The 27,606-nt window shown below is 37.9% G+C and overlaps 1 protein-coding gene across 1 annotated transcript in view; it reads right to left on the reverse strand.

Moving 5' to 3' along the window:
• GRID2 (glutamate ionotropic receptor delta type subunit 2) overlaps nt 1-27,606 on the reverse strand; it is a 681,673-nt gene that overhangs the window by 91,896 nt on the left and 562,171 nt on the right. Inside the window, exon 12 of the mRNA XM_083862309.1 lies at nt 9,160-9,298. Coding sequence (XP_083718435.1) covers nt 9,160-9,298 — 139 coding nt within the window. The remainder of the gene's footprint in view (nt 1-9,159; nt 9,299-27,606) is intronic.

Raw genomic sequence — 27,606 nt, forward strand, 5'->3', positions numbered from 1 at the left:
GAGCTCAATGCTGTCTTAAAGAAAGCAATAGTAAATTGTAAAAGCTTATTGCAGACACAGACAATGCAAACAGCAATGTAGGAAACTCATCAAATTCTAAGCTGTATTTCTAAAAAATGCAAATATGAAGGGTAGTGAAAATGGCCCTGTGGGGTGGGGGTTTGGGAAAATGAAATTCTTAGGTGTTGTGAGGATGGCACTGAAGAAAACAGTAATGGCATCTCACAGGATATGCATGATACGAACAAAACAGAAAGCAGGAAAAGAAGAAATCAATACAGATCAATGACAAGGGTTTAGATGTTTGGTAAGTAAAAAAGAAATCCTTTGAAGTTTAGACATATGGGCTTGTAAAATCATTGACCAAGAGCTAAATTCTAGTCAGATAACATAGTAATTATAAGGAAAGGATAAATGTAATTGTGAAGAGTAAAGAACTAATGGTATTAAAACTCCTCAAAGTGAGGGTTAGATGCTACATGTAGCATTTCCTGAAACCAAGTGTATTGGTCTTCTACCAGAGGACGAAGACATACCCTGTTCTATGAGGAAAAATATGAGACCCTGGTAGACTAAGGCATCAAGACAATAAGTACTGTGGCTAGTTTGCAATTGAGTAGTTTAAAAAAAAAAAAAAAAAAAAAAAAAAAAAAAAAAAAAAAAATCAAGTCCCAATAAACATCTATGAGTTCTGAAAGATTAAATGCAAAAATGGCTGAGCTGTAAGCAAAAGTATGAAACCTCCTTTCAGCCAGTGAGCAAAAGCAAAGTAGTAAATATTTTAAAAAGTGGCAGTCAGGGGAATTAAAAAAGTAATCTACTTAGGTCATGTGCTTAAGTTTAACAAATGTACTGACATAAGGATTAATACTATTTTAAAGGCCAGTCTCGAAATCTAGACACAGACACCAGGTAGGTTTCTCCAGGGAAAGGAAGTAACTCATCTATTACACTTTGAAATTACTGAAAACCCCCAAGAATTTCAAAAAGAACTTCCTCTCACCAAACAACATACAGATGGTAGAAGCATGAATGATCTTCAAAGGAGGAGTTCAGAAACATTTCCTAGCACTCTGGGTACCATTAGAAATATTCAGTCAGAGTGGATGCTCTCAAGGGATTCCAAGGATAACAGGAACAGCTTTTGCAGAACTAAAAGGCTGAACAAGAAGAGTGTGACCCTGTGGATGGGGACAGCAGTCCCAGCTATAGCTGGGGTGCTCAATTCCTACATTCCTCACTCTTCCTCACCAAGGTCTCCCAGGCCTCTGTGACTACAGGCAGGGTTCAAGAAGGCAATGAACAATGAGCATTAGTTGGTCAGGTAAATCCCAACCAGACAAGGCAAGGATAAATTGGGATGACTAGATCTGTAGAAGTCAGAGTGTGCTCAGAAAGCTGGCCAATGTCCTTTCAAGGCCATCTGCTTTAATTTTTCCAAGGTGAAGTAGGCTAAGGGAGATCTCTTGCTACAGGAGAGAGAAAATATCCAGACTATATGAAGAAAGCGAAAAAAGACAATTCACGGAATTACTGCTGGTTGTCCAAGCTCATGGAGTGAGTCCTCTCAGCACACCTCTGAGCATATGAAGGAGAAGCAGCCGACTGACAGCACCAACATTGACTCACCAGAAGTAAGTCATGCCAGACCAGTTTGGCTGCCTTCTACACTCAAATTACTTCATTTGTAGACAAGACTAGAGATACTGACACAGTTTACCTTAACTTTAGCAAGGCAGCCTGCCTATCTGCCTCCCACAATATCCTTGTATTCCAAAGGACGTCACTGGGTACAGCTGTGTGGGAAAGCAGATGTGATAAATTCCTGATTGGATTGTCATGCTCATGGCATATCTCACCTGCAGGCTGCTAACAGGTACCCCAGAGGTCTAACCTGGGACATGTCTTTACCAATGACTTGGAGGAGGTACGCAAGCACCCTTCTGTCAAGTTTGCACATGACATGACACAGGGGGACCAGCCACCTGCTCAAGGGCAGGTGCCTAGCCCTAGAAGTTCAGATGGACTAGAAAGGCTGGAGGAATGGGGTGTGAAACTCAGCAAAGACAAATACAAAGCTCTGTACCTGGGCATGAATAAAACCCTGCAACAACCAGGCTGAGCACAGCTCTGCGGAAAGGCACCCTGCTAGGCAGCAGTGGGGCAGCTTGCTGAGAGCTTCTCCTTATTTTACCATTGTGCTAAGTGCTGAAAGTCTGTCTATTTGTCAAAAGCTTCACTGATGAAAGACACTAGATAAATACAGTGTACTGTATTTGTCCATTCTGTTACTGCTGCTGCCAGTACATTCCTGTAATCAACTGGCAGCGCTCAGCAGTGCAGTGAGCTGTCACAAGATGCATACTGAAATGTCCTGTAATTGTTATTTGTCATACTAGAAAAGTGTACAAAAAGTATTTATCTGGTCTCCAATTTCTAGTGACAACACTTAGTAAAATTGCAATCATTACTTTACAAGACTCTGTATAGCAGTATAATTTCTAATATAGCAAGCCAGAAAGCACTTTTTGGATATATTACTGCTAAGCAGGACACAATTGATAAGTGTAGCTGCTGCCACGAATCAGTTAAAAACAGCACAAAAGAGAACGAGCTCCTGTGTGTATCTTGTGGCTATAAAAGCAACTTTGTTATTTTCAGAAGGGCAAACCAGCACAAGACATGAGCTATTAGTCTTGGAGTGTACTACAGTCAGGTATGGGAAGCAAACAGGCTGAGAAGCAAGTGTGCTATCACACACAAAGGCACCACCAGCAGGGAAATAACAAGGAGAAGAATTATGTCAATGCCTTCAGGAAGGCATGTTGTAGTTGCCATGTCTGGCATTAACCAGAGTCTGCAGTGCCTCACTGTTAGATGAGCTATCCTAAAATGCAGGATGCTGCTCAGCTGCCCTACTTGCATCTTTTCACAGTTGCAGGTAAGGTTCCGTGCTGAGAAAATAATGACAAGAGGACAAAAGCAAGATAAATGTAAGTGTAAATTCTATGGATGTGCTAAATGCTGTTGTTGGCAGTAAACCCCAAAGTTCTGGTCACCTGAGGAGCAAGAAGGAAGTTTGGGAGCCTTGGAGGTGCACCTGTGTATATATTGCTGCACAGACAGGCTGCAAATACGGCAAAGATCTATCACACATCAGTAAATCTCTCCCCTCACACCAAAATGTAAAATGGAATCATAATATATATGACCTTCAGAAGCTGTTTGTTTAACAATCCACAACTCTGCAGAATATTGCTGAGACACTCAACCTAGAAGCTACAACAATACGAAGTACAGCAAAACATAGAGAAATGACAAACTTTGAGAGAACTACTAGAATTATTAAACCACTGAGGTTCCTTTACAGAAGAAAGAGGTCTTAAAATTGCTTTGCCTCCAGCCTGGTTTATAGGTTACACATCGGTTGGTGTACTTCTGTTCCTGGATTAAACAACTCATTCCCTTTTCAGACAAATGCACTTAGTGGACACGTAAATCCTCAGCCTCACTCTTTTCCAGTCTCCCAGTTTCATCACACAGCTGCCACACCAGATCTCAAAATAAGGAAAAAGCATTTGTCAATCTAATTAATTCCTACAAGGGATCCTTTGATGCCCAAATCCTGATTCCATCACCTACACTGAATGTAATTTTTTCATAGTTCTCAGATGAGCTATCTGCAAAGAAAAGCACTCATTAGCATGAGTAAGCAAATGATAGTTTCACATTTTAAAACTTTCTTTCTCTTTGAACTCCTAGTTTTCAAGCAATAAGGTAATAAATGATAAAAATTGTTTAAAAATACAAAAAAGCAGATGTAAAAGTTGAAAAGTTTGTTAAAATTGAAAAGTTGAAAATTTTGTTAAGAATTAAGATACCTTTAACTGAGTTTGTATACAGAAAAATTCTACTACTAGGGAAGTGACCATGCAGTCAGGTCATTCAGATTAGTTTTGTTGATCACTCATGCAGCATTGTGGGGGAAAAATATGTGTGGCCTTTATGGTAAGTTCTTTTTTCTCATTTCAATTACTGGGATAATACTAACATTATCCCAGCATTGATATTATCCTAAATTAACTAGGCTAATAGGGCTTTTCTGAGGAGGAATTGAGTCATTTGAAGAAGAGTTATTAACAGATAGATGTATTTTTCAGCATTTGTTGATTTTGTTTAGTATTCTACACCTTTATCAGGCAGCAGCTGTCAGGTCACTTTCATTTTATGGCTTAGTACAAATCAGTTACTTTGCAATTTAAAAAATTATCTCTGCCTCCAGACAGAAGAAAAATATAGTAGGATTTGGGTATGTTTCTTTCTCCAAAGCATATCCTTTTCTACAAATTCAAATCCTAGACTCAGAATTGGTAACATGTTCCCATATGTCAGTCAAAAATGTTAGAAAAGTACACAAAAAATGTTGAAAAGCAAAAAGTCAGCTTTGTAAAGAAGTAACTGATTTTTTTTTTTTAGGTGATAAAATATCACTGAGGTTAGAGACTTGGGCATCAACATATCTTTGTAAACCTGGGTTATAGATCAATTCAGGCTAGCTGTGCTAGACTTGAGTGCTGCAGAGAGCTGTCTGTAAGAACTAGTTACTAAATTTTCAGAAAAAACAACCAATGTCACAGCCTACAGTGAAGTCTTTATTTGTGACTAATTCAGAGAAATCTTTCCAGCTAACCTACACCTGCAGTAGGTTATAATGATTTTGTGGGGCATTTTGTTCATTTATCTGTTGGTTGGGTTTTTTTTTCCTAGGACAGTAAGGATTAATTCAGAAGCAGATTTGGGTTAGGCAACAGGGCACATTAAGCCAAGGGGTTTGACTGTTGTCACCTGACTGTTGACAGGGTGAGCTGTGGCAGAAACCCATAATATTTAAATAAAAATCTTTAACCACGTTAAAGAAAAGATTAATGGACATGCATTGGGCAATATCTAATTACTATGTTCTGTGCAACTCCCTTGCAGAAATCCTGTAGTCAGTTGTACTGAGCTGTATAAAGCCTAAAGGACTTCTTAGCTTCAAGTGAATCACGGTATAGCAAAATGTTGTGAAAAGAATGGCTAAGAAAGAAAGACCTGTTTTCTCACTATGCTCCACTTTTGGAGGCAGAGGTCTCACCTATCAAACAAGACACACTTGTTATAAGATGGAGAACATAATGTGAACTGATTTTACAGAAGACAAAAGATGACTTTCCCCCACAACATGTACAATCTAAGCTCTTACGCTTTCATATTTTAGAAGTGGATTAAAGTTGAAACCACCTAACACCAGGCTTTCAAATGTCAAATCCTTTAACTTCTTCTCTGTTCACCCTACTCCCACAATCCGCCTGCAAAGTGTCAGTGCCCATAAGAAGGTGGTGACACCCACTCCTAATCCAGAAAAACAGTGAAGTGATTTGAATAAAACCAATCTCCGCCAATGGACTCTAAATTGGTCCTAAAGGAATCATAAAACATAATAATGTCAACACTGGCTCAGTGATGAAATTCAGAATATGAACACCCCCTAGAAATAGCTCAGGACCTCCACATTTATTTGGCATTTACCAAGAAAAGCCACTCCTAATTACTATTAATTTATGTTGCATTTGACAAAGCAATCTAAAGATCTAAAACACACAGAAATTGTGCTTTGCTGCCACAGTGTTTTGGCATTTGAAATGCTGACTGTCTTGATTTAAATGTCATCTGGAACGTGGGTCAAGTGTGAACAAAAGATGCATCCAGGAACTACTTTAGAACTTGAGTGCCTCTGCTCTTGATATTGCGTGTTGGCAGAAGGTGAAAAGCTGAGCTCCCAAAGGTATTAAAAGTAGCCATTTCTCTGGAAAAGAAGATTTAACACTCATTCTTTTTCTTCTAGTTTCTCTAAATTAATTTAAAAATCGCAAAATTTGATTCAAATTGAACATTTAGGCAGAGCACAAATGCCATCAAGTAAAGATAAATACAGCATGCCATACAGCAAAGATCTACCTTGAAACTCTACAGAGAAAGGGAATATTTATTTCTAAGGGTCCTCCTTAGTGCATGGACTAAAAAAAAATTTGAATGCTTTACTACTCAAAATAGAGCTCTGGATACCATGAGGCACTGACTAGGAAGAATGGCCCAACCTTCACACCAGCTGAGCAGGGGAAGCTGCAGGAGCTCTGAACACAAACTGGCTTCATATCCAAAAGCTGAAATGCAGTAACTCCCAAATGCTTATTGGAAATGAAATGTGCTGTGGGCTGCTTGAATCCTCCTATCTTTTGTAAAAGATATCAAAGGACCATACCTACAATGACATACTGTAATATCTGATACTAGCTGGAAATCTGAAATGAAAAACTATTAACTATTTTTATATCTGTGCAAACCAACTGACTTCAATTTCTTTCTCTTTTTCTGGCTTGTCTAAAGCTGACAAGCACTACTAGCAGAATCTGGATTATTTTTAAAAATGCTTATACTCATTTCCATTCTGGCCTTGAAGGCTCCCCAAGGTACAATTTGAACTGTTAAAAAAAAAATCAAAAAAGGAGCATCAGCTTTTTTCTTTATTGCTTATTCATGTTTTCCACTTTGCAGTAATTCAGCATGATAAACAAACATCCTCTCTCTTATGTGTTGGCTTAAGTTCCAATTTTGGCAGTTTTGTAAACTAAAGTTTTATACTCATACCATAGTTAGGATAACTTCATTCCCTAATGGATACTAAACACATCTAATTACTCTATTTTTGAGATAGAAGTGCTGTTGAAAAATGTCTGTTCTTTCATTCCAGGAGCTTTCCAGCTGCAACATTTTCTACTGAATAAAACATTTTCAGTGACTCTGCCCATAAATAATACAGCACAAAGACCAATGTAGTCCCAATTGTACATAATAACCTCAAAATTCCACTGAGGCTTTTCTTGTGACATCATAATAAACTGCAAGAAAAAGCTGAAGATGTATTAAATTATAGTTTAGGTATATTTTATTCTTTTTTACACATCATAAGAAAATACAGACATTTGTCACAGTAACTTTAACATTTTTCTGGACTACTTCAAAACTAGAAGGGGCATGATTTCAAAGCAGAATGCAGAAGCATATTTCATTCTTGTACGGACAAACTGAATGAGTGAATATATCATTATAATTTATTTTGCATGTATAAATTCCCATGCTGTTTCTGCACAGTCCTTAGTCAAATTTAAATGTTTTAAAACTTAAATAAATAAATAAACTTCCCTCAAAATATCAATGCTGACAAACATTGACACATAATATAATTTTACTCCCATAGAAATTTTGAAGGGATTATAATCGAGACTATAGAGTCAAATGGTTGGGTTGTGTCAAAATACCCTGGCAGTATTGCATCATCTCAAAATCTGTTATTCAGAACACAAAATAAAATGGTAACTTGATTTAACTGGAAATACAACTGTATCAGGGGAGTGATTTTCTCATTTTATCATAACTTTAGTCTGTTTTATACATCACTGTCTTAAGAGTATGAAGCCCTCTAATAGGTGAAAGTGGTGAGGTTCTTACCTCAGAAAGAAAGTATAATAACCATAGAAAATTTTGCATTTGGAATGTAAGGACTTGTAAAGCCTGAGCAATTTGGTCCATGGAACACCAACTTCTCCCTCCACTTCCATCATCCAAGAGTCAGGACACAACCATGCACTCAAAGTTAAGTACTGCTTGTGCTCTGAGGTCCAGCTTGGGCTTTGATTGGCAATTTAAACTTGTCTGCTATTGCAGATGTTTACCAGCCCATGTGAAAGCCTGGACTGGTTTTAGCACACAGAGAATCCTCACCTACAGGAGAAGTACCTTTGTGCAAGCACAGTGACTGCTGGCACACAGTGACCTGTGAATTCGCAGGAGGCCCAGGCTCCCCCTGCTCAGTCTGTGATAGTGGCTCACTGTCTCAAGGGGAATTTCAGAGCGATTTTGAAAGCAGTTGAACTAAAGGCAGAAAGACCTTAGGTGATGATACACACAAGTCAGAGACTTAAATCAATGACTGGACTGGGAAAACAGAATTTTCCCTAAGGTCAGCGTTGAGTCTGACTTGAAGGTCAAGTTCTTACCCTTCTGAAGGAAGAAATAGAGTGAAATGTGCCTCTTTTTAAAAGTCACTCTATGATTTTTGCAAAGAAGGCTATATAGGAAAGGGTAATTTTATCATTCTCACATACTTTCACAGACTTGTAGGCTCAAGATTAACCCTCTATGAAAAAACGTCCAGCTGTCCCTCACGGTGCTTGGCTAGCTAATGCTTCACTGTATTTTCTAGTCTCTGCTTTGACCCAGGAATGAACATTTGAAGGTGAAGGATGTCACTGGAGCAACGGGAGCAAGGATAACTCAGCATGCAGCTGAAGAAGAGGATACTGGAACACAAAAGGGCAGAGAGAGACGTTATGAGGCCTAGAAAGGTTCCTGTGGTATGGAAGGATGACATGATCTTCAGAAAAAGACTAGAAGGTGTGACAGAAAGAGTTCACCATAAAAGGGACAGGAGAACACCAGCCCATTCGGTTTTGGGAGGCATTAAGCAACAAAAATGAATAGATGGAAAAAAGAGAATGATGCTTATGTAGCAAGAGAGCTCCTGGGAGCAGAGGGAGCAAAGATGACTATGAGTGAGTTTGTTACTGTTTGTTGCTGTCAACATATCTCTGCCTTGGCAAGAATAGGTGAAGTCACTTTGAGTTCCCCATACACCGAAGAAGCATTGGGTTATTCCTGACCAAAGTGTCAGAATGCAAGCATTGTGGAATACATTTGAATGGAAAACAGAGCTGGAGAACACAACAGCAATTTCTACTTTCCTATTTCAAACACTGATACTATGTGGTCATCTCAAACTCAATTGCTTCTTTCAAAATATGTATGTGTGCAAACATACATATGTATGTCTGCCACAGGGAAAAGCGTCTGCTAGAGGCCAACAATTACAATCCTAAAAACAAAGTGTCTCCAGGGAGACCGACAGTCCATGGTATATTGTCATTCTTCTAACTTTCCAACTACTTCTCAGGAGGATAAAAATTTATTTCTGTTCTCACATTTAAGTAGAACATTTATACCCCTCTACATGTATATTTATGTTCACCCTCCTTTCCCTTGAATCATTCTTTATCAACTTACTGGATGGAGTTCTCAATGCGTGTGATGGTGAGGAAAGCTGCTAGGTTGGCCGTGTAGGAGGAGATGACAATCAAAGCAAAAAGCCACCAGGCTCCCATCATCAGTCGTGTTGCCAGGGTTGTGTATGGAACCTCTCCTCCTGTGGGGAAGAAGGAAAAGCAAGAGTTTTCATTTGGCAGAAGAATGCTTGTGTATCACTCAGGATAACTAGACCCCAAGGTTAACAGTGTAAAGCAGTTCATTAAAACCTGGTGCTTCAGTGAACTGAGCAGGATTTGGAGCTGCACTTTCTATGCAACAAAAAGCACTGAAGGAAGCCCACACTGTCAGTTGTCATTCCTGTGTTTAATCTCTTTTGCTATTGTGCCTTTAATTATAGTTCATCTGCCAGTCCTGTCCAGTAATGGAAATAGACTTCCAGATCTCAGAACAAAAGCAGCCAAAGTAAATTCTTACAATTTTCTTTCCTTAGAGATCTTATCTACAAACCTTAATTAAGTTTTTCTTTCATTCTGGGGAACATAAAGTCAAAAAATCCTATCAAAACACAATTACTTTTCACAGTTCTGTAGGGCAGGCAGATGCTCCGTGAGAACCATATGTACGTGTACAACTAGCTGCAAGTGAACTTGGACATGAAGGAAAAAAAAATAATCACACGTATTGAAGAAGAAAGCAAACATTGTTTTGTATTCCTATAGTTGCTTTCCTTTAAAATCCAACTGCCATTTAAACAGAACATGAGCAGCAATTAAGCGTCCCAGGATGAGCTGCAAACTATCGATTGTGTGACAAGAGCCTAGTAATGCAAGCCATGAAAAGCAGCAGTTTTTATTCAAATAGCTGCCCCAAAACCCACTAGTTTGGAGTATTTGCAAGAGCTCTTTCTGTTTAAAAAAATATATCAATCTCAGACTTTTAGATGAAGAAAAACGTTGATTTTTTAAATCCCCCTACAGTATGTTTCGTCACAGCTACATGTAACTAAGGGGGGATAAGTGAATGCAGCAAACACCCACAGTCAGCTGCTCAAGATGTTCACCCTTTTCCTCTCCCTCTACACTCAGCAATTTGAGAAACTGATATCATTTTTAAGGTAGCTTTCTCCTATGCAAAATCTTACGGTACAATGTCTGGGATTTGCAAAAGCAATTTGTTACCAATTCAATCATCTGTAAAAAAGTTTTTACTTACGTAAAAACTCCTTAATGTTTCCACAGCAAGTCGGTTTAAGGGAATACAAATTACAATTATTCCTATTCCAAGAACAAATAATTTTCACTTATGTACAGAAAATGGATGTTTAATCAGTGCTGTCTATTAAGGATCCTCTTACAGCTTTATTCAGAATTTTTCTTACCTATACAAAACACTGGGAGCTCCACATTACCATACAAATTTGAAACTTTTTTCCTGCGTCATTGATATGGAATTGTACCATGTGTGAAATAATAATTGACTATATTCCCTTATACTTTTGGTATATGAACACTGAAATCTTTTGCCTTTTGAGAATTCCAGAATTGACAGACAAAATCTGTTAGACCTGCACAGCTGGAAACTAGTTTTCTTTTATTTCCAAGATGCCATGTAATTGTCTGAAATAAGAATCTACTGATCAGATTGGGAGATTTATTTCAGCCTAAGGATTATCGATTGTGATAAATGTGACATTGGGTAAAAATTCGTGATAAAAGAATATAGCAAGATATGTTAGATTGGTGTTAATATAAAATATGAAAAAGGTATGGTCCGTAGAAACTTTTCCTCAGCCAGGTTCCCACCGTCCTCAGTCCTGGGACAAAAAGAACAGGACAAGGGCCATCAGGAGAAACAAAGACACTGGCCAACCCAGATAAGAATCAGCATCGCACCCAGACAGAGAAATTCCTCTCCAAACGAAAAAGAGAATTCTCCACCGAGGAATACACATTGAAATAAACATGGGCTGGTGAGCTCCATCCGCATGTGAAAGGACCTTCCCGGAATACGGTCTGCAGAGTCCGACAAATCTGGGAAGTCCATCCGAAAATTAATTGAACTATTTGCTGGACCATCCCGGGCACCTGTTTTGCCTCGAGACATGAAAACCCCTATAAAACCCCGAGCTGTGACCTGCTCCGTGTGGATTTGGGAAAACCGTGCCTGAGAGTGCGGTCCCCTCATCCACCCGGCGCTGCGCTGTGAATCCTATTTGTGGTTTTCTCTTTTTATCGGTGATTGGGATCGTTTTATTAATAATAAATTGTTTCTTTGTTAATCCGATTTTTGCCGTTGCGTTTATAACATCGATGATGAACATTAACTTCAACATCTAAAGACTTGGGTTTCTCTGCTGCATACATTTTAAATTACTTTTAATAGAGTATTTCTACTTTACCAGCATTTTTGCATTGTCTTTGAAATACTTAATTTAAAAAATATTTTTAATAAAATGAAAAGAGTAATTATATTAATTTATCAGAAAAGACTGTTTGTCCTTTTAACTTTCAGATGCCAATCCCTGCAGATAATCTTCACACTTAATTGAAATGGCTACTGTGATTGAGAAGAAGCTATTTTGGATATCCTTGCATTTTCATTTTTGAGTTTAATGAGTAAAACTCTTAAATTCTCACATTTTTGAATTGAAATTAAATGTCAGAAGAGAGAGGACCATTTAAACTCACACACCTGCCTTCCGGTTCAAGTGAGGATGCTGAGCATCAAGTGAATATGAAAGCCACTGTAGATCCCTCAGCCACAGCATTCCCAACTGTCCATACAGCTTTCCCATAGTTCAGTAAGGTTGTCCCCACTATTCACTATCACCTTTTCCTTTTTCCTCCCATGTTAAAAATAGACTTTAAAATCCAGGAATGCTGGTTAGCCCAAGCGCTTTTATTTCATCCAGGTGTTTGTGAAGCCTTGCTCCTAATTCACAGTTGTACCTTGTATACCAGCACTCAATAAATGAAGCTTGACAACAAAGCTTGTATTGACGTACATGTACAATACACATATCAAAACAATTCCTCACTCCTCTAACAATTCCTGCACTGAGGCTTCTTAAACCATCTATTCTAAAGCAGGGCTGACACCAAAACTGCATAGGTGCATGACTTTTTTTAAAGCAGTACACAGAGGGTACTCCACCTTTCCCAGTAAAAGAAGAAAAGAAACAAAAACCAAAGAAGATCTTTACTGCCATGGTATAATTTCCTTGGCATCTATTAGGAGAATTAATGTGATACAGTCTTGTTCCATTGTACTCTTTGCTAAAACAATTCCTGCACCATGACAGTTCACCTTAAAAAACCTCTTAGTTCTCCCCTATTTTGTTTCTGGGGGTAAAACTTTCTGAAGTTTTCTTTTGGTCCCAATCCACATTTTCTCAGTGCAGGAGAGTGCCAAGTCACTCAGGAGAGCAACAATCACTGCTTTTCCATTAACATTACCATGACAGAGAACTATAACCTATTATTCTCGACTTTAATTAATTGATGGGGACTGTGCAGGAAGGACAGACATGCAAACCTCCCTGAGCTCTGCTTTCCACGATCTAGGACGAGTTTCAGGTGTGTTGACATCTTTATGGATCGCGTCATGTTCTAGTTACGAGAGGTTACACACAGGACACAGAGCAAAGCAGGAGGGAGCCAAGAAAATGGAACAAATCTTTGCCTGCTGCTGTCTTTCCTACCATACAAGCAAATCTTAGTAACCCCTAATGGCCAAGGAGGCACCTGTGCAATGCAGACACACAGTGATGACCAGAGAAAAATTTGACACCTCTTTCCTATAGCACAATTCATCAGTGGAGGTCAGCACACTGGTTGTGGTCACAGTGAAAACACTGCTGTTGGGGCATCATGAGCAGCACTTAAAAGTACTGAGCCCCACTCATGGAACAAATGGAGATTAGAGAAGGCAGCAGTCCTGGAGTTGCTCTGTCACCCTAAGAGACAGATCTCAAAGGAATATAGAGGTTATGTTATCATTTATTGTGGCCTTTCCAATACCTCCACAGTAGGTTATAATGCAGCACAAAATTCCACTACCTGCATACCACCTATGTTGTGGCTACAGTTCCCAGTATAATTCACCTGACATGTGATGGGTGCTGAAATCACTTAGAAAAATCTAATATGCCTTTAAATTTTTGCAGATTGCATGTGCAGGAAGGGAAAGATATTTTCCAGAGTAAACTGAACTAGAAAAATCAATCTTTTTGGAAGTTTTCTGAAAAAGCTGTAGAACTCACAGTGAAAGAAATTACTTTTAGTCCTCCCACTCTCATCTAATGCAGCTCTCCTTCATCAATCCTAGATAATTTTAATGCTGGCCTACTTCAGATGACAGGCTTAGACTGCAACTTATCTTATAAATTTCTGTTTATTCCTGTTTCTTTCTAAGTGCTTCAAGCTAAATAGGAGGCAGGAAAAACAATCCATTGTCTTGATAATGCAAACAATATAATGTATAATTATGACAGACTTAAATATCAAGCTAAAACCCAACTTAGAAGATAAAATGTGAAATTATACGATTACCATACATATTTTTACTTTAAAAAATATTTTCCCTCTAGTATTCAGTTTAAAGGTTTCTTCATGTCAAAAATCACAAGACAGAAATACAGGCAAGAAGGAGGAATGAAAACACAGGACAAATTGATAAAATAGGGAAATTCAGCATCACAGCCTGGTAAGATCTTGGTATTTTATAATTCTGGACTAAATTTGAAGAATTCAAAATGCATAGGCTCTTTTTCCAAACATCTTGTTCTCAATTTGTCAATTGTTTGCCTGAAGAAAAACTTCAGTGAGATGAATTTCTATGTAAGGAGTTTTCCAGATAATTTAAAGAACCATGAAAAATATGTTAATGGTGACTGTTTTGTTGAGGAACTGTAATGCTATCAAAATTAAAAGCAAGAATCTCAGTTGCTCTTGGAAAAGGAAGGTGAAGAAATAATAGGGTAGGTTATCTGGGGACAGATTTAGATTCTGCTTTTTCTTACAAAAATTCTGTCCACATTCAGAGAATTACTGGCGTTTGGTAAAAAAGCACAAAGGACTTGGAAGTTGGCTGCAATTTAGCCTTTAGCCTGCTAGAACAGTCACATCAATTAAGCTGTGCATCTGCAATTTCCATAAATAAAGAAGTGCAGATGCCTGTTGCAAACAGCTTAGATCGATGTATGTCTTCTGTCTTCTTTGTGAAAGGGACAATAATAGAGAGTGTGTGTAAGGGAAGTAGTTTGCATTAACAAAGAGGAAAAGGGATTTCATATTTCCGCCTTTTTTTTTATTTCCACAAGAAACAAAACCTAAAGTTTGACTGAGCTCTGTGATCTTTGCAAAACTCTGCAAAGCAGAGCTCTTCAAAGGTAGAACATTCAGAGCATTAGCTATTGCTATTGTTCTGTTAAAAACTTTTTTGATAATGTAAAATCTCTCCCATTTTCAATTGGAAATGTTCAATTCAGTATAGGACAAAAAAATATTTTACAGTCAATGAAGCCTATACCTATTTCTACCAGCTGTGAAGTAAATGCAGCTTGGAAGTTGTCAGGAAATCTCTCATCATGAATTTTTCTTCCCTTATTTTAATTTTTTTTCATCTCTCCTTCTCCATTCTTCCTTGAACTTTGCATGCATTTGTCCATAACATTTAAGCTGGCATGCTATAACCTGAACTTTAATATTCTATTTTGTGCTGAAGTTAACACCCATTGACCACAGCAGGCACGATGAATTATTCTACAGGAGAATACAATCCTTGAATTGGTAATGCCTTCCAATTAAGCTTGTAAATCAGTGGCTGAATTCCCTATCCTTGCACATATTGGCAGATTGCAGGGCTTTGGAAGTGGAGAAGGAACTGATCATGAGGCAGGGCTGGCAGCCAGATCTTACAAGGTGTGGAGAAGTTTGAGAGCCAGCTATAGGTTTTACTCACCATACCACCTGTTCCTCCTGTAGCATTTGGTTTGTATCAAAATGTAGTGATTAAAAAAAAAAAAAAAAAAAGAAAAGAGGCATTCAGATATCTTGTTTCACACATGAAGCATTTCTTCAGGTCTTTACTTCTTGAAGAGAGAGCACTTATATATGTATTATAACTATACTGTTCTTTGAGTTCATTGGAAGTAGCAGGATTGGAAGGGACTCAGTTTTTTTTTTATTTACCAAAGTGATTATCAAAGTTTTCATCAAATCTCAAAGATAAAGTTTTCTATTTTTAAATAAAATAGTAAAATTCATGTGTAGACTTTTTAAATGTTTATATAGTTTGAAATTTTTAAGTGTCTGTTTATATTTGTAATGTCCTTCATCTTGATACATCCAGATACTAAGATGGAAGAAAAACTTGAATTGAAGGTTCAGTTTGGTCTTTAGGTTTACAATAAATTTTTTTTGGTCATCTTTTTAAAATTTGCTCAATATTCTAAGATTCAAGTCAGCAAACAGAAATCTTGGAAGCTACACAGCAAAGTCTCATAAATGTTTGGGAGAAGTTTGAATTTGCTGCTTTGAAACTGTGTTATGGTAGCAGCTACCATTTAACCTCCACTACACAGGAAGTATTTTATTTACTTTTTCACAAGCACAGAAGAGAAATATTTATTGCCTTTCAGTATCACTTTCACCTAATGCACCAATACTATTAAAGTTTCTGTATCTCCTAATAAAGTTTTCAGTGCTCTCCTTCCTGTTCTCAGCTCTGCCTCACCTGTGTGTACACTTTCTCCCCATGTCATTTTTTTCTCTGAAGCTTGTAGCATTCAACACTTTGGTGCAATCAGTGTTACTTTTCTTTTCATTATGCTTTACATGTGCATTCCAGATACTTCAGCATGGGCAGCTGGAGGCTTGAAACACACCACTCAGCCTGACTGCCCCTCTTCCACCTCACATTTTCCCTTAGGCATTACAGAGATGCTCTACAGGAGCCAACCATCCTCCACTCCAGTGTGATTTGGTGGCCTGCAGCAGACACTGTCTCCCATCTCATTTTGTGCTCCAGCTATTACCACACCATCACAGGAAAAAAAACCAAGATCAGTTCTTTCCAAGTTCTCAACCTCTGAAATACCTAATGCCATTGTGACATAGTGACACCTTTTTCCCCTTTCAGTATTTCCAAGTGTTCCCACTAGATTTCAGAAACACCATGGAGATCAGTTCTGTATTTCTAACTGTTTTTGTTTATTATTCAGATTTCTCTTGCTGGTCTATAAGCAATTAAAGAATGTGTTCACTTTGTCTTTTGGTGCTCTGATTAATTTTTTCACCCCTTAATGTCTTATTTCTGAACTAAACAATCACTTACTCTTTCCATTTGTTGTTGTTAGTGTAATGACCTCCTGACTAATCTCATTACGTTTTCTCCCTGGAAGATTGTTCTCTTTCAGCTGGGTGGGAAGCATTGCCCTCATTGCACTCCCAGAAGGGAAGCAATGATGCACAAAAAAAGCTCTCCTCATTTATTTCTCCCCTTTATGTGACAGGGAGAAAATCCAAAACTATCATTCCTCTCCTTCAGGCTTCTTTCACTCCTAGTTATCTGAAATCTGTGAAGGAGTTTGAGAAGCTGCATCTTATACATGGTAAAGATTCTTGTCAGCAGCTCTGGAAGCCAGCTAACCTGAGGGTATATGCACAGCCTTGTGGAGGCAGATGTAGGCTTCCCTCAACCTCCTACCAAGGAGGCCAGGCATGAGCCAGTTCCCATCTGAGAGAGGGATTACCATACTACCTTGTCACCCTCTGTTACTGCTGGCCAGCAGGCACCTCCAAGCTACGTTTCATGTCTTGAAAACTCCTTCTGAAAATCCTCCATTTGCTACTGCTGTGTATCTGTTTGGATGTGCCTTTGGCACTTGACTCACATACTAAGGCTCATTGCTCAGCTCTGTTTTCTCATTAATAGGAAAAGATTACCCATGCTGAGATTTCAAATGCTGGGACTAATCAAGGACCAGTGGCAGTTCCACAAAAACCCTCATCAAGTTACAGCCCAGCAAACCTATCTCATAAATCTGGTCAAAGGGCCTTGACATACGACCTGATGGAGAAATAGAAATATCCAAAAGATGGGCGAAATGCCTGCTCACAAACTATTTTGCTTAAAATACAGGTTCTTCAGTCATGTTCATTGAAAATATCCTCTTTGAAGCTAGAAAATCCTCTAGCATCAAGGAACGGGTCAGTGCTACCCAGTGCAAAGCATTTCAGCCTCCTACAGCATTGCTCACCACTGGATGAGTAACCTACTGTGTTTGTAAGTTTAAGTCTCTTCCATGTCTATTATCAAATTATTTTTCTATCAGTCTTCAAGTATCAGCCTGCCTAACTCGCTGTGGGTACTGTAACAGCTTCATTCTAGTGACAGAGGGCTGATCATTTCGCCACCAGACTCCCTTGGAAAATTCTGCCAGGATACAGCAGGAACTGTCAGACATCCTGGTGTAAAATTTTGTTTGAAAATTAATCTATTTGCAGCAGTCTGTCAGGCGCACAACTTCACTACATGCTCCCCTTTTCCCCCTGGGTCTAATTTATATACAACAGCAGTTAGAGGCACTAGGAAGATGAAAAATAATTTGTGACAACAGCACTCCTAAGGGCAAACCAAGGAGGGCATCCAGAGACAACATACCTTTAGGTAACTAGGAGTTGTAACTATAAAGGTCAGCTTTAACTTTGTCTTAACCTCAGGTACTGAACACACTCCTTTTATGATGCTCACCATTTCCACTGTGACTAGACAATGCAGGGATTCAGCCTCAGAATAATCTAGATAGACCTGTGCTCTGCTGCTACTTTTAAAAGCTGCTGTGTCTTTAAAGTCGCAAAACTTTTCCAGCAGCCAAACTCTATTCTTCCTAAAAAAATCATCAGGTTTGCAGAGAAGAAAGCAGAGAATGAAAACAGAGAAAATTTGTTTTATGGGAGAAGCAATAGCAAGTCAAACCCAAAATCAAATGGACTTTCTAAAAGGCTATTTTAAACAGAAATTCAAGCCTCTAGAAAAAAGGTGAGCAGTACAATGACAAAAATTTTAACTTACTTTTTCTATCTATTCAGAAATTTTTAGATAAACCCCAAATATTTAAATATATTCTGAAAGTATAAAAAAGGGTCTAATAACTACATTCCATCTAATGTGATAATAAAAAGTCTAAACTCTTGTCAGCTGAGCTGAGATTCCAATTTTCTGCATCACTAGCAATGATAATGTTACACAAACAGTGTTCAATCATTAAATTAATTCCCATTAAATCAATGTCCTTAAAGGCCAAACAGTCCTTTAATAATTACCTGATTAAAGTGATGTTAGCATAACATATCAGTTATAATATATTTATAATTCCCTCCACAACAATAAATCGTTTCTTTCCACCCATCTTACTGAAATGGTGGCAATAATGCAAGAGATGGGAAGAGAAACGTGTTGTATCACCATTCAGCAAATGGCTGTGGCCTAGCTTCTCCTGGTGTCTGTGATGCTTTAATTACACACATTAATTAGATTTTCATTCCTAATATCTAGTATTTACAGGATGAATCCTCAAGACCTACAGGAATCAATTCCTTGATTTTAGGCCTGGACCCAGAAGCTTAATAACTTATTTCAGATATTAACAATTTTGCACTGGTCACATTCTGTCTTCCTGTATTAGCAAAATACATTTCCAACTGGAAATCAAAGTTCACAAGAGATAAAAGAAAATATTACAAACATTAGTGCGCATTAATATAGTGCCAATATATTGTAGTGACCTGTGCAGCATAATCAGAGAGAGAGGGGATGAGTAGCCTTTACTGTGCTTCTAAAAGTTCTGGAAAATGTATCACAAAGTATATTTTGTTTTACTCTTTTGCTGCCATTACAAAAGAGGAGGAATGACTGCAGCTAAAATGAAAATGAAGGCATCTACTAGTACTTGCTGAAGTGACAGGGAGCCCTTAGATGAATAATTACTCATCTTAAACTACATGTCTTTGTATTTGAAAATGCATCTTTTGATATCTGTGACCACATTGGAACTGAGGCTTGCTGTCCACCTCTCATGAATCCATTGCCCAAAATATACTGTATTAATGCTGCTGAAATGCACTAGTTTAATAGAAGATTTAGCATGGTTTCAAATTTAATTTTGAGGTTACCAAATATAGGACCATTCAATTACATAATCATAAATAACTGCAATAAACCTAGCAATTTTACCAAAAGCTCTTTGAAAAAAAAAAAAGACTCTGATCATATAAGTCTTTGTTGCCATTTTCAAAACATAGGACAATAATCAATAATTTTACAGAATATAATTATTAATATACACACATAGAGACAAACACAGATTAGAGCTCAATGTGCATTTTCAACAAACACAGGGAGCCTCTGGGGATGCTCTTCAGGAGCACTGTGATGTGATGTGTGCTTTTAAGTTGGCACTTGATTGCATGCCTGTGTAAAGGCACTATTTGAAGCCACTGGGAATGCATCAAAGTGATGTATGCTTGCTATTATTTTAGAGGATATTGGCACTGGATCTTAACAAATAACCTTGCACACTGGCAACGTTTAGATCAGATTTCAAGAGATGCTGAAACCAAATCTCTCAATTACTAATGGCTGGATTCAGACGCTGTGAAGCCTCAAGCAATCAGCCACAATTATCATCTCTGGTACATATTCATAAGTGGCTGAGGAGATAATGTATGTGCTACTGTCACTTACAGTTTGTTCAGTGTGGGCTTTCTGTACACTATTGACAGGGTTCTACGTAGCACCTTCAGGGACAGCAGAAAGAACTGTGCACAATGGACTGAAAACAGACCATCTGTATGTAAGATTAACATTAAGCTAAACAATGTAATTAATGAGGTATTAAAGTGTAGCTTTAGCTAACAGCCTGTCAGAGAGGACATTATGAATATGAGGGAGAGAGTCCCCTTTGGCTGAAACTGAGCAACTGTGAACCAAGCAAAATACAAAACAACGCAGTGTGACCATAACGACACTTATTCCAGTAAAGCCCCCACATCTTTTGACAAGTAGTTTTCCCCATGATCCTTTTACCTCTACTTAATTCTGTAACTCAAGATTTTAGGGGGCAAAGGGAATTTAAAAAATGATTACACACTAAAAAGTATGGTTTCGCTTGAATTTTAAAAGAATCATGAACTGTTTTATAAATCTGTTCTTCCAAGTTTTCCAAGCATCCATCAGTACAGAGTGACCCCTGACTACTTCAGAGGCAATTGAATCACAGGCATCTCAGATACCTGAGTTCAGTTTTCATGTCACTAATTCTAGTTATCCTTTAATTTTCAGAATGCTTCTCTGTAATGAACTCCTAACCTTATAGAATCCAATCATCACCAGTTCAGGAGCTCTAATTATGTTCCTAAATAACACGTTTTAAAATTTAGACTAAAATTCAACTTGGGGTACATCCTGCAATGTTGTTATCAAAGTGATCTCTAAAACTCAGATGACCTAATGTAGTATTATGACAGTGAACAGAGGACAGAATGAAATCCTCATCCTTTTAAGTTTCACAGAGAAAAATGCTATAATGTCATTTATTGATGAAAATCACTAATACGAATGCTTATGTTTGAAAGTCGAATAACCTGGTTTTCACTGCAAATCAGCTATCATCCTGCTTAAGATCACAACTCAGGTTTTTCAGAAGTGAAAAGTGACTTCAAAGCTGACTTTACAGGATAGTGAGGATTTTCCTCTTTGGGGATACAGAAATAAAAAAAGCCATTGTAAAAATGAGGCACATGCTTATGGCTAAAAATGTTCTATTAGCAAGTATAACTGGGCACGAACAACGAACACCGCACTCAACAGATTTATTATCACTGTTCCTTAACAGCCTGTTTGCAGATGACTTTCTTTCCCCTTCATCCCTACCTTTACTCTGTCCTAGTGTGAAGGAAGACAAGACTTCAGTCAAAACTACCCATGTTCCTTCATGTCCCTTTTGCCTGGTAGGTGAGGCATTGCAGATTTTTAACCCAGCTCCATCTCACTAACTTCAAAAATGCTGAAAAGGTGAAGTCCTACTTTAAGACCTCTCCCTCCACTACTGACAGTGGAAGGATAAAAATTAAGCAGCAGGAGATTCCTACAACAGGATGCTGTTATAATGACAGTAATCCCCTTAATTTGCATGCTGGGAAGCTGACTAAATAAAAAAAAAATACAAACAACCCCCCCCCCCCCCCCCCAAAGCCCTCTTTTACCATATATGCTGAGACTGGTCCTTCACCTCAACAATCAGGGAAAGGTGGGTTAAAAAAAAATCATTTGATGGCATTTTTTGTTTCCTTTCTATATTAATTTTGGTCTACTCCTTTTATAAACACTTCAGTATTACAAGAGGTCTGAGGAAAAAACCCTCAGCTGCTGAAGAAGGGAGACTTTCCTGCCAGCAGCTTGAAAACCTCTGCTACTCCCGTCTTTACAGCTTTCAGGCAATTTTCCTGGCACCTACCCACCAGTTGATGTTGTGAAGTGGATCTGCCTGGGTGGATGTAGCTATTGGCACAGCTGTTGCAGAGGAGGGACTCCTCACAGGGCAGAAAAGCAACAGAAAACTACCACGGGTTCCCTCTAAACCCCATGTTTATCTGGTGCCTTGGGGGTCCTCAGCTGAAAAAGGCTGATAGTTTGCAGATGACTCTTGTCATCCCAAGCAGAGAGGGAGTATTTTTAATAAAGCTAAAACTCATTTCTCACTTCCTCCCTACCTTAAACAACTGAAGTTGTCAATTTACGTGTAAGCTCCTGTGCAGCAATATCAAACAGCAGGAGAAGTAAGACTTGCCTCTTCAGCTTCTGAACATCTTTGAAGATAAAAATGGGGATTACACTGTTTGTCCATGCGAGAAACACTCAGTTCCTGACTAAATTGTTCTTCCTTGTTTCCTCAAATGTATATTATACACAGGTGAACTCTGAAAACTCAAAATTGATTACCTAATCCAACAAACAAACTTAATTTATCCATGCTTTACCCAATGACAGCATATAGTCATATTGGAAATTATAACAATTAAAAAAACCTGTTCTGAGTAAAATATTCACCTTAGGATGTTTTTGAAAAACACAGAATGATGGACAGATGCCATGACATCCAATTCTACTTTCCTTCTACTTCACTTGGCCTTGATCATGGTTTACAATACAGCCAGATAGACATTGCCTTCTCACAGTCAATCAAGAGGCAGTCCTAGGGAATTAAGGTAGTTTTTGGGCTTTCACACTGCCATTCATTCTCCACCTCCTCACAGACAGTATATCAGACACAAAATCTCTAAATATAGTGCTTCACAGACTCAGTGCTATTACTCAAGCAACCACGTGCAGAGAAGATGAAGAAATGCATTATTTAAGCTGCCTCTGAGAACTTCCTGAATGTTAACTTCAAATTAGGGGAAAATCCAAGGGTATCCCCTGGTAGTTTCACACTAGTAATATCACATTGCTGCAAACAAATGCTCACACTACTGAACATTTTACTTGGAGCATGGTTATTCCATGAAATTACAGCTTCAAAAAGAGACAATCAAATAAACCTCTGAAAGGACATAAAGCTACAGCAAAGGCTTACAAAAGTGTACTGCATACACAACAGCAACTCTTAGCACACATTGTCAGTTTCAGTGATCATTTGTGGCTTCCAAATGCATTTGAGACACAGGACACAATTGCCAAAATGTACTCATTTTTGGATGCTGTCAAGAGGGCTGGTCAAACCACTGAGACATGCAAAAAGAGCTTGGGTACCACTGAGCTGCAGTTCCCATTTCAGAGAGATAACTTTATGAAGGTAAATACACTTACTGATATACTAGTCTAGATTTAATCAAAATAACGATTTGAGGGCTCATACTTTAAGGTGGAACTATCATGCCACAAACAAATCTGCTGGTGTGTGTAGTTTGTTTCCTAACATATTTGGTATCTGACTTTTCATTTTCCCATTGCAGTGCTGTGCATTTTAAGCTCAGTAAGACTGTTCCCCTTGCTACATGAATATGTCAAGACTGGCACTAGTTTGAAGAGCAATTAAAATTGTTAATTAATGAGACTGGCATTTAAGTTTTTTCTTCTATCTGAAGATATAAAACATGTTTTTATGAAAGAACATGGGTAATATCTCCCTTTTTAAACTAAGAGCTGATATCTAAGACATTAAATAATGTTTCTGTGGTCAGACAGCAGATCAGGTGCAGAAACCAAATTAGGAACTAGGTTCCAGTCCTAAAGCCTTTTTACTGGATCTTGTTTGTATTTCTAAACATACCCTCTCTCCCCAATAAATCAGGTTTTGCACCTAAATATCATATGTGAAGATATAATTAATTTCTAACAGAATTTTTCCAGAATGATTCTAGTGTCTTCCTCTGAATATTAAATATTTGATTGTTGTACAGTTAATTAAGCGAAAATGTCACTAAGAAAGGATGTTGCTACTGTGTAATGGTTTCCTGCTGATAGGGATATGCCAAGAGTGAGATAAGCAAGATGGAGTAATTTATTAAGCAACAGCAGACTCCATGCAGTGCATTTCAGGAGGATTATATCACACCTTGGGTGGTAATACAAGGAAGAAGACTGAGAATTCTGAGCAGCTTTTCAGCTTTAATCTGAGAAGTATTATAATGACTTTGAAGTGTTGAATCTTGGAGGCTGTTTTATTGCTCCTATGAAATGTAATTTACACAAGGCAAACAGTAAGATTTGCTCATTTACCAGGTATTATTAGCATAATTGGCCATTACTGACACCACTGATGACCAATCAAAACCTCTAGTTGAGACCAGCATTTTGAACAAATGTAAGGGGATAAAGAAATGGCCCACCAGTGGTGCTTTAGCATCATCCATTTCATAACTTTCCTAGGTTGAGCGAGTGTATTAAGATCTCTGAAGAAAATTATATTTTTGCAGCTAATACTTCAAATGCTCATTATCCCATGGTCAAATTCTATTCATAAAACGATAATGAATGTTTGTTTTGTTGCAATCACTAAGAAGTGATTAAATCTTGAATGATTCAGCCATTTAAAAGATATTTTCTATTATAGCAAAAAAAAAACCCCAAACCCAAACAAAACAGAGCCTTGCATCTTTACCTGCATAATCTAAAACCCTGCCAGGCCAATTCAGAAATACCTTCTCTTACAGAAAAATTCAAAGCAAAATGAGGAGAGTGTGATAAGATAGAGACAAAGTCTTTTATGGTGTCTTTCATATCAAATATAAAACGTAGTTTTCTCTAACTTCATTATTTTGTCAACATTCAGTTGAAATCTATTTCAGTAAGTTAGCTCATCACTGAATTCTGAAGCAAAATTTGAGAGGCTGCCTTCAAAACAAAATCCTCAAAAACACTCTTCTGCAAGCCCTTGGTAAAAAATTATGCAGCATTTTACCTGTCTTAAAAACTGATCTATTATACAAAAATACTTGGCAGTAACTCTAGTCTTGAACTTCTGTTTCTTAAATCATTGATTTTCTCCAGTACTGGTGAGAGCAGAGTGCTCCGTAGAGCATTTTGTAACAAGAGCCCCTAATAGGACGCTAATAGAAAACCTTCAGGAGATTAAACTAGGTTCTCAGCAAGTATTAAAGGCACCAGACTATGGCAGGAACTTGATTCGTTTGATCTTGGTGAAGATTTCAGTAAAGTTCTTAAAACCCCCAAATTTCTTCTCTGAGAGTTCATATGGCTCAAGAGAAGGAAAACTGTGGTTGTACAGAGTAGCACAAAAGCTGAGCAAAGACAACATAATATATTATTTTTCATATATCCCTCAGACTCTGAAGTAGAAAGGGACCTTGTCCAAACACACTGTGCCCAAGCAGGGCTGCCTAGAGCCAGAATTCTATCCAATCGCCAAAGGTAATATTCAGAAGAAGCAAAATGCACAGCTTTAGGCACTTAGTTTTCTAGGATGAGCAAAAGGAGAAGAAGAAATTCAGAAGCGGTGACACTAAATTGCATCACAACTGCAATCCTCCACAGTCTGAACTGATCAATTTGCTTCATCTTTAGATGAATAGACAACTCTAAGACAACAGATACTATCTTAACTACTCATGCCTGAATTTTGACTTCGGAATCATAAGCATTTACTTTTAATATGATCCACAGCATCATGACTAAGATCACCTAAAAGTCTCTGCCTTCTTAGTGGTCACGGTATATTGCAGATTCAGTGGGTGTATTGGGTAGGAAGCCAAAGCATTTCAGTGCACTGCCTGCCCTTTTTAAAAATTTATTTTTATAATGAAGGACTTGAGTACAGAATAAAAAACTCCCTTTGCATTTTATATACTTTTATATTAATTGAGTGGTATTGCAGCTTTATCCTCATGTATCTTAAAAAAAAAAAGTAAATTATTTTGATTGATCTCAATAATGAACATCAAATAAAAAGGGAAACTTAAAATATATTTCAGACTACCAGTCTCAAAATGATGCCTAGAGTGATCACTGAAATATAGAGGGAAGAAATTTAAAGCCAAGTTCAAGACCTAAGTTTAAGTGATACAAGTAGCAATCACATTAAGTTTCAGTCTACCTTTCAGGAAGCAAAAAAAACCCCTTAAATTTTGTAACTGAGTATGACAGTAATTATAGATCTGTCTTAAAAACCATTGGATTGATCTGTGTTGACTTTTGTCTATAGACAATGACAAAGTATTTTTCTTCAGTGTTTCAAAAATTGAAAAATGGTAAAACTTGTTAATAGCATTTGAACAAGACATCAGAGTCAAGGCTGAACAAAAATAAAAAGGGACACAGTGGACTAAAGATACTTGCTAAAATCTGCCAAGTTTTTAACTATTTCAGAAGAAATGAGCTTTTTGTTTCAATCATAATAGTCTATGAGTTTCCTTAAAGAATGACTTGTATTTTTGCAGCAGAGGGCTCTTGTCTTCAAAGCAATGGCAGCTCTGAAGCTAGTCTGCATGCTTGAAAATTTTTCCTCTGTCTAGAGGAAAGAAAGAGAAGATGACGCCACAAATCACTTGTTACCCCAAACAAAGAACCCAGAACTAGCAAAGCACAAGCAATCCTCGGTTCACACTGCTTTGTTTCTGCCAGCATAGGGCATAAAAGGATCTTTGGCTCTATGTTTTGATAACAGAAATGAGTACCTTGTCATGCTTTAAATCGCTGCTGAAAGATTTCTTAAGTGAACGTGACAGTATTTGAAATGCCCCATGCTGCTACACTTAAGATTTGCCAATCAGAATTAATAGCAACAGATTTACTATTCCAAAACAAATAAAAGCTGCAGTTTTTTTGGCTGAATGAAGAGCTGATGAATGAAAACAGAGGCTAAATCACCACAATGGCCAGTTACCCTGTCAATGAAAATTATTTTCATTTGTCTGTATTCACAAGGATTAATAAACAATAATGCTTTGGCTTATACAGTTTTTTGTTATATTCAAATTGAATGTGAAATACAGGCTGACATTATAAATGGATTTCTTACTTGTTTGCACTGAATTTCTGAGTTCTTCTGAGTCTTTATGTTTACATCAGTCAGTAAGTGTCATGTATAAATTCTTTTCAATGTGCTTCATTTTTTCCTTCTAGCTAATTCAGGACAGTTCTGCTTGTTGTTTGAAAGAGAACAAAGCTACAGATACATGTCTACAGCTTTCCCTCACTCAGTAGGAGCCAAGTGAATATTTTACATTATTCTGGTGAGTTCTATAGAGTTATGTTAAAAAACCACATGGTAGAATGGTAAGGTGTCTCTGTCTCTGTAAATAATTCCTCCCACCTTCCCAGTTCTGTGAATTTCTTTTTCTGAAGTTGCACAACAGTTTTGGTGCCCTCAGATGCTTTGTACCACCAGTAGATTTTACCGAGTTGTCCCTCATGTGTGACACCTCTTACTACAGGGAGTGGATGCAGATCTGCTCATATAAATTCCTTTTCTTTCTTTCCTTTTTTTTTTTTTCCTTTCCCTATTGAATTCTGCTATTTTTGCCACCTGGTTCCCCTTCTTTACATCTAATTTCTTCCTCAATATCATGCTGAATTCAAGGTTTTTCTCTAAGCTCTCCTTAAGCACACATTTTCATGGATTGGTCAAAAAAATCCTTTTCTTCTTAAGCTAACTGAGCATCTATCCGAGGGCTCCTTTGTGGGCTACTACTCTGGACCTGTGAGTTAGGAAATTTCAGGAAAGCAGGCAACACAGGCTTCCTTGGATGAACATGAGGCAAACAATTCAGGTAACAATTGTTCAGACTGAGTGTATTAAACCAGTGGTGCCTCCTCTGAACCTTAGCTGGGCAGTCTCCTAGAAAGCTTTTAGGGACTCCTGTTGGGATTACAGCAGGGATGCTCAGGCCAATAAACCTGTGTGGAATGACTCACATTCATGCAGTAAACAAACTAATTCACAAG

The sequence above is a fragment of the Zosterops lateralis genome (assembly GCF_965231275.1).
Source record: "Zosterops lateralis genome assembly, chromosome: 5".
NCBI lineage: Eukaryota > Metazoa > Chordata > Aves > Passeriformes > Zosteropidae > Zosterops > Zosterops lateralis.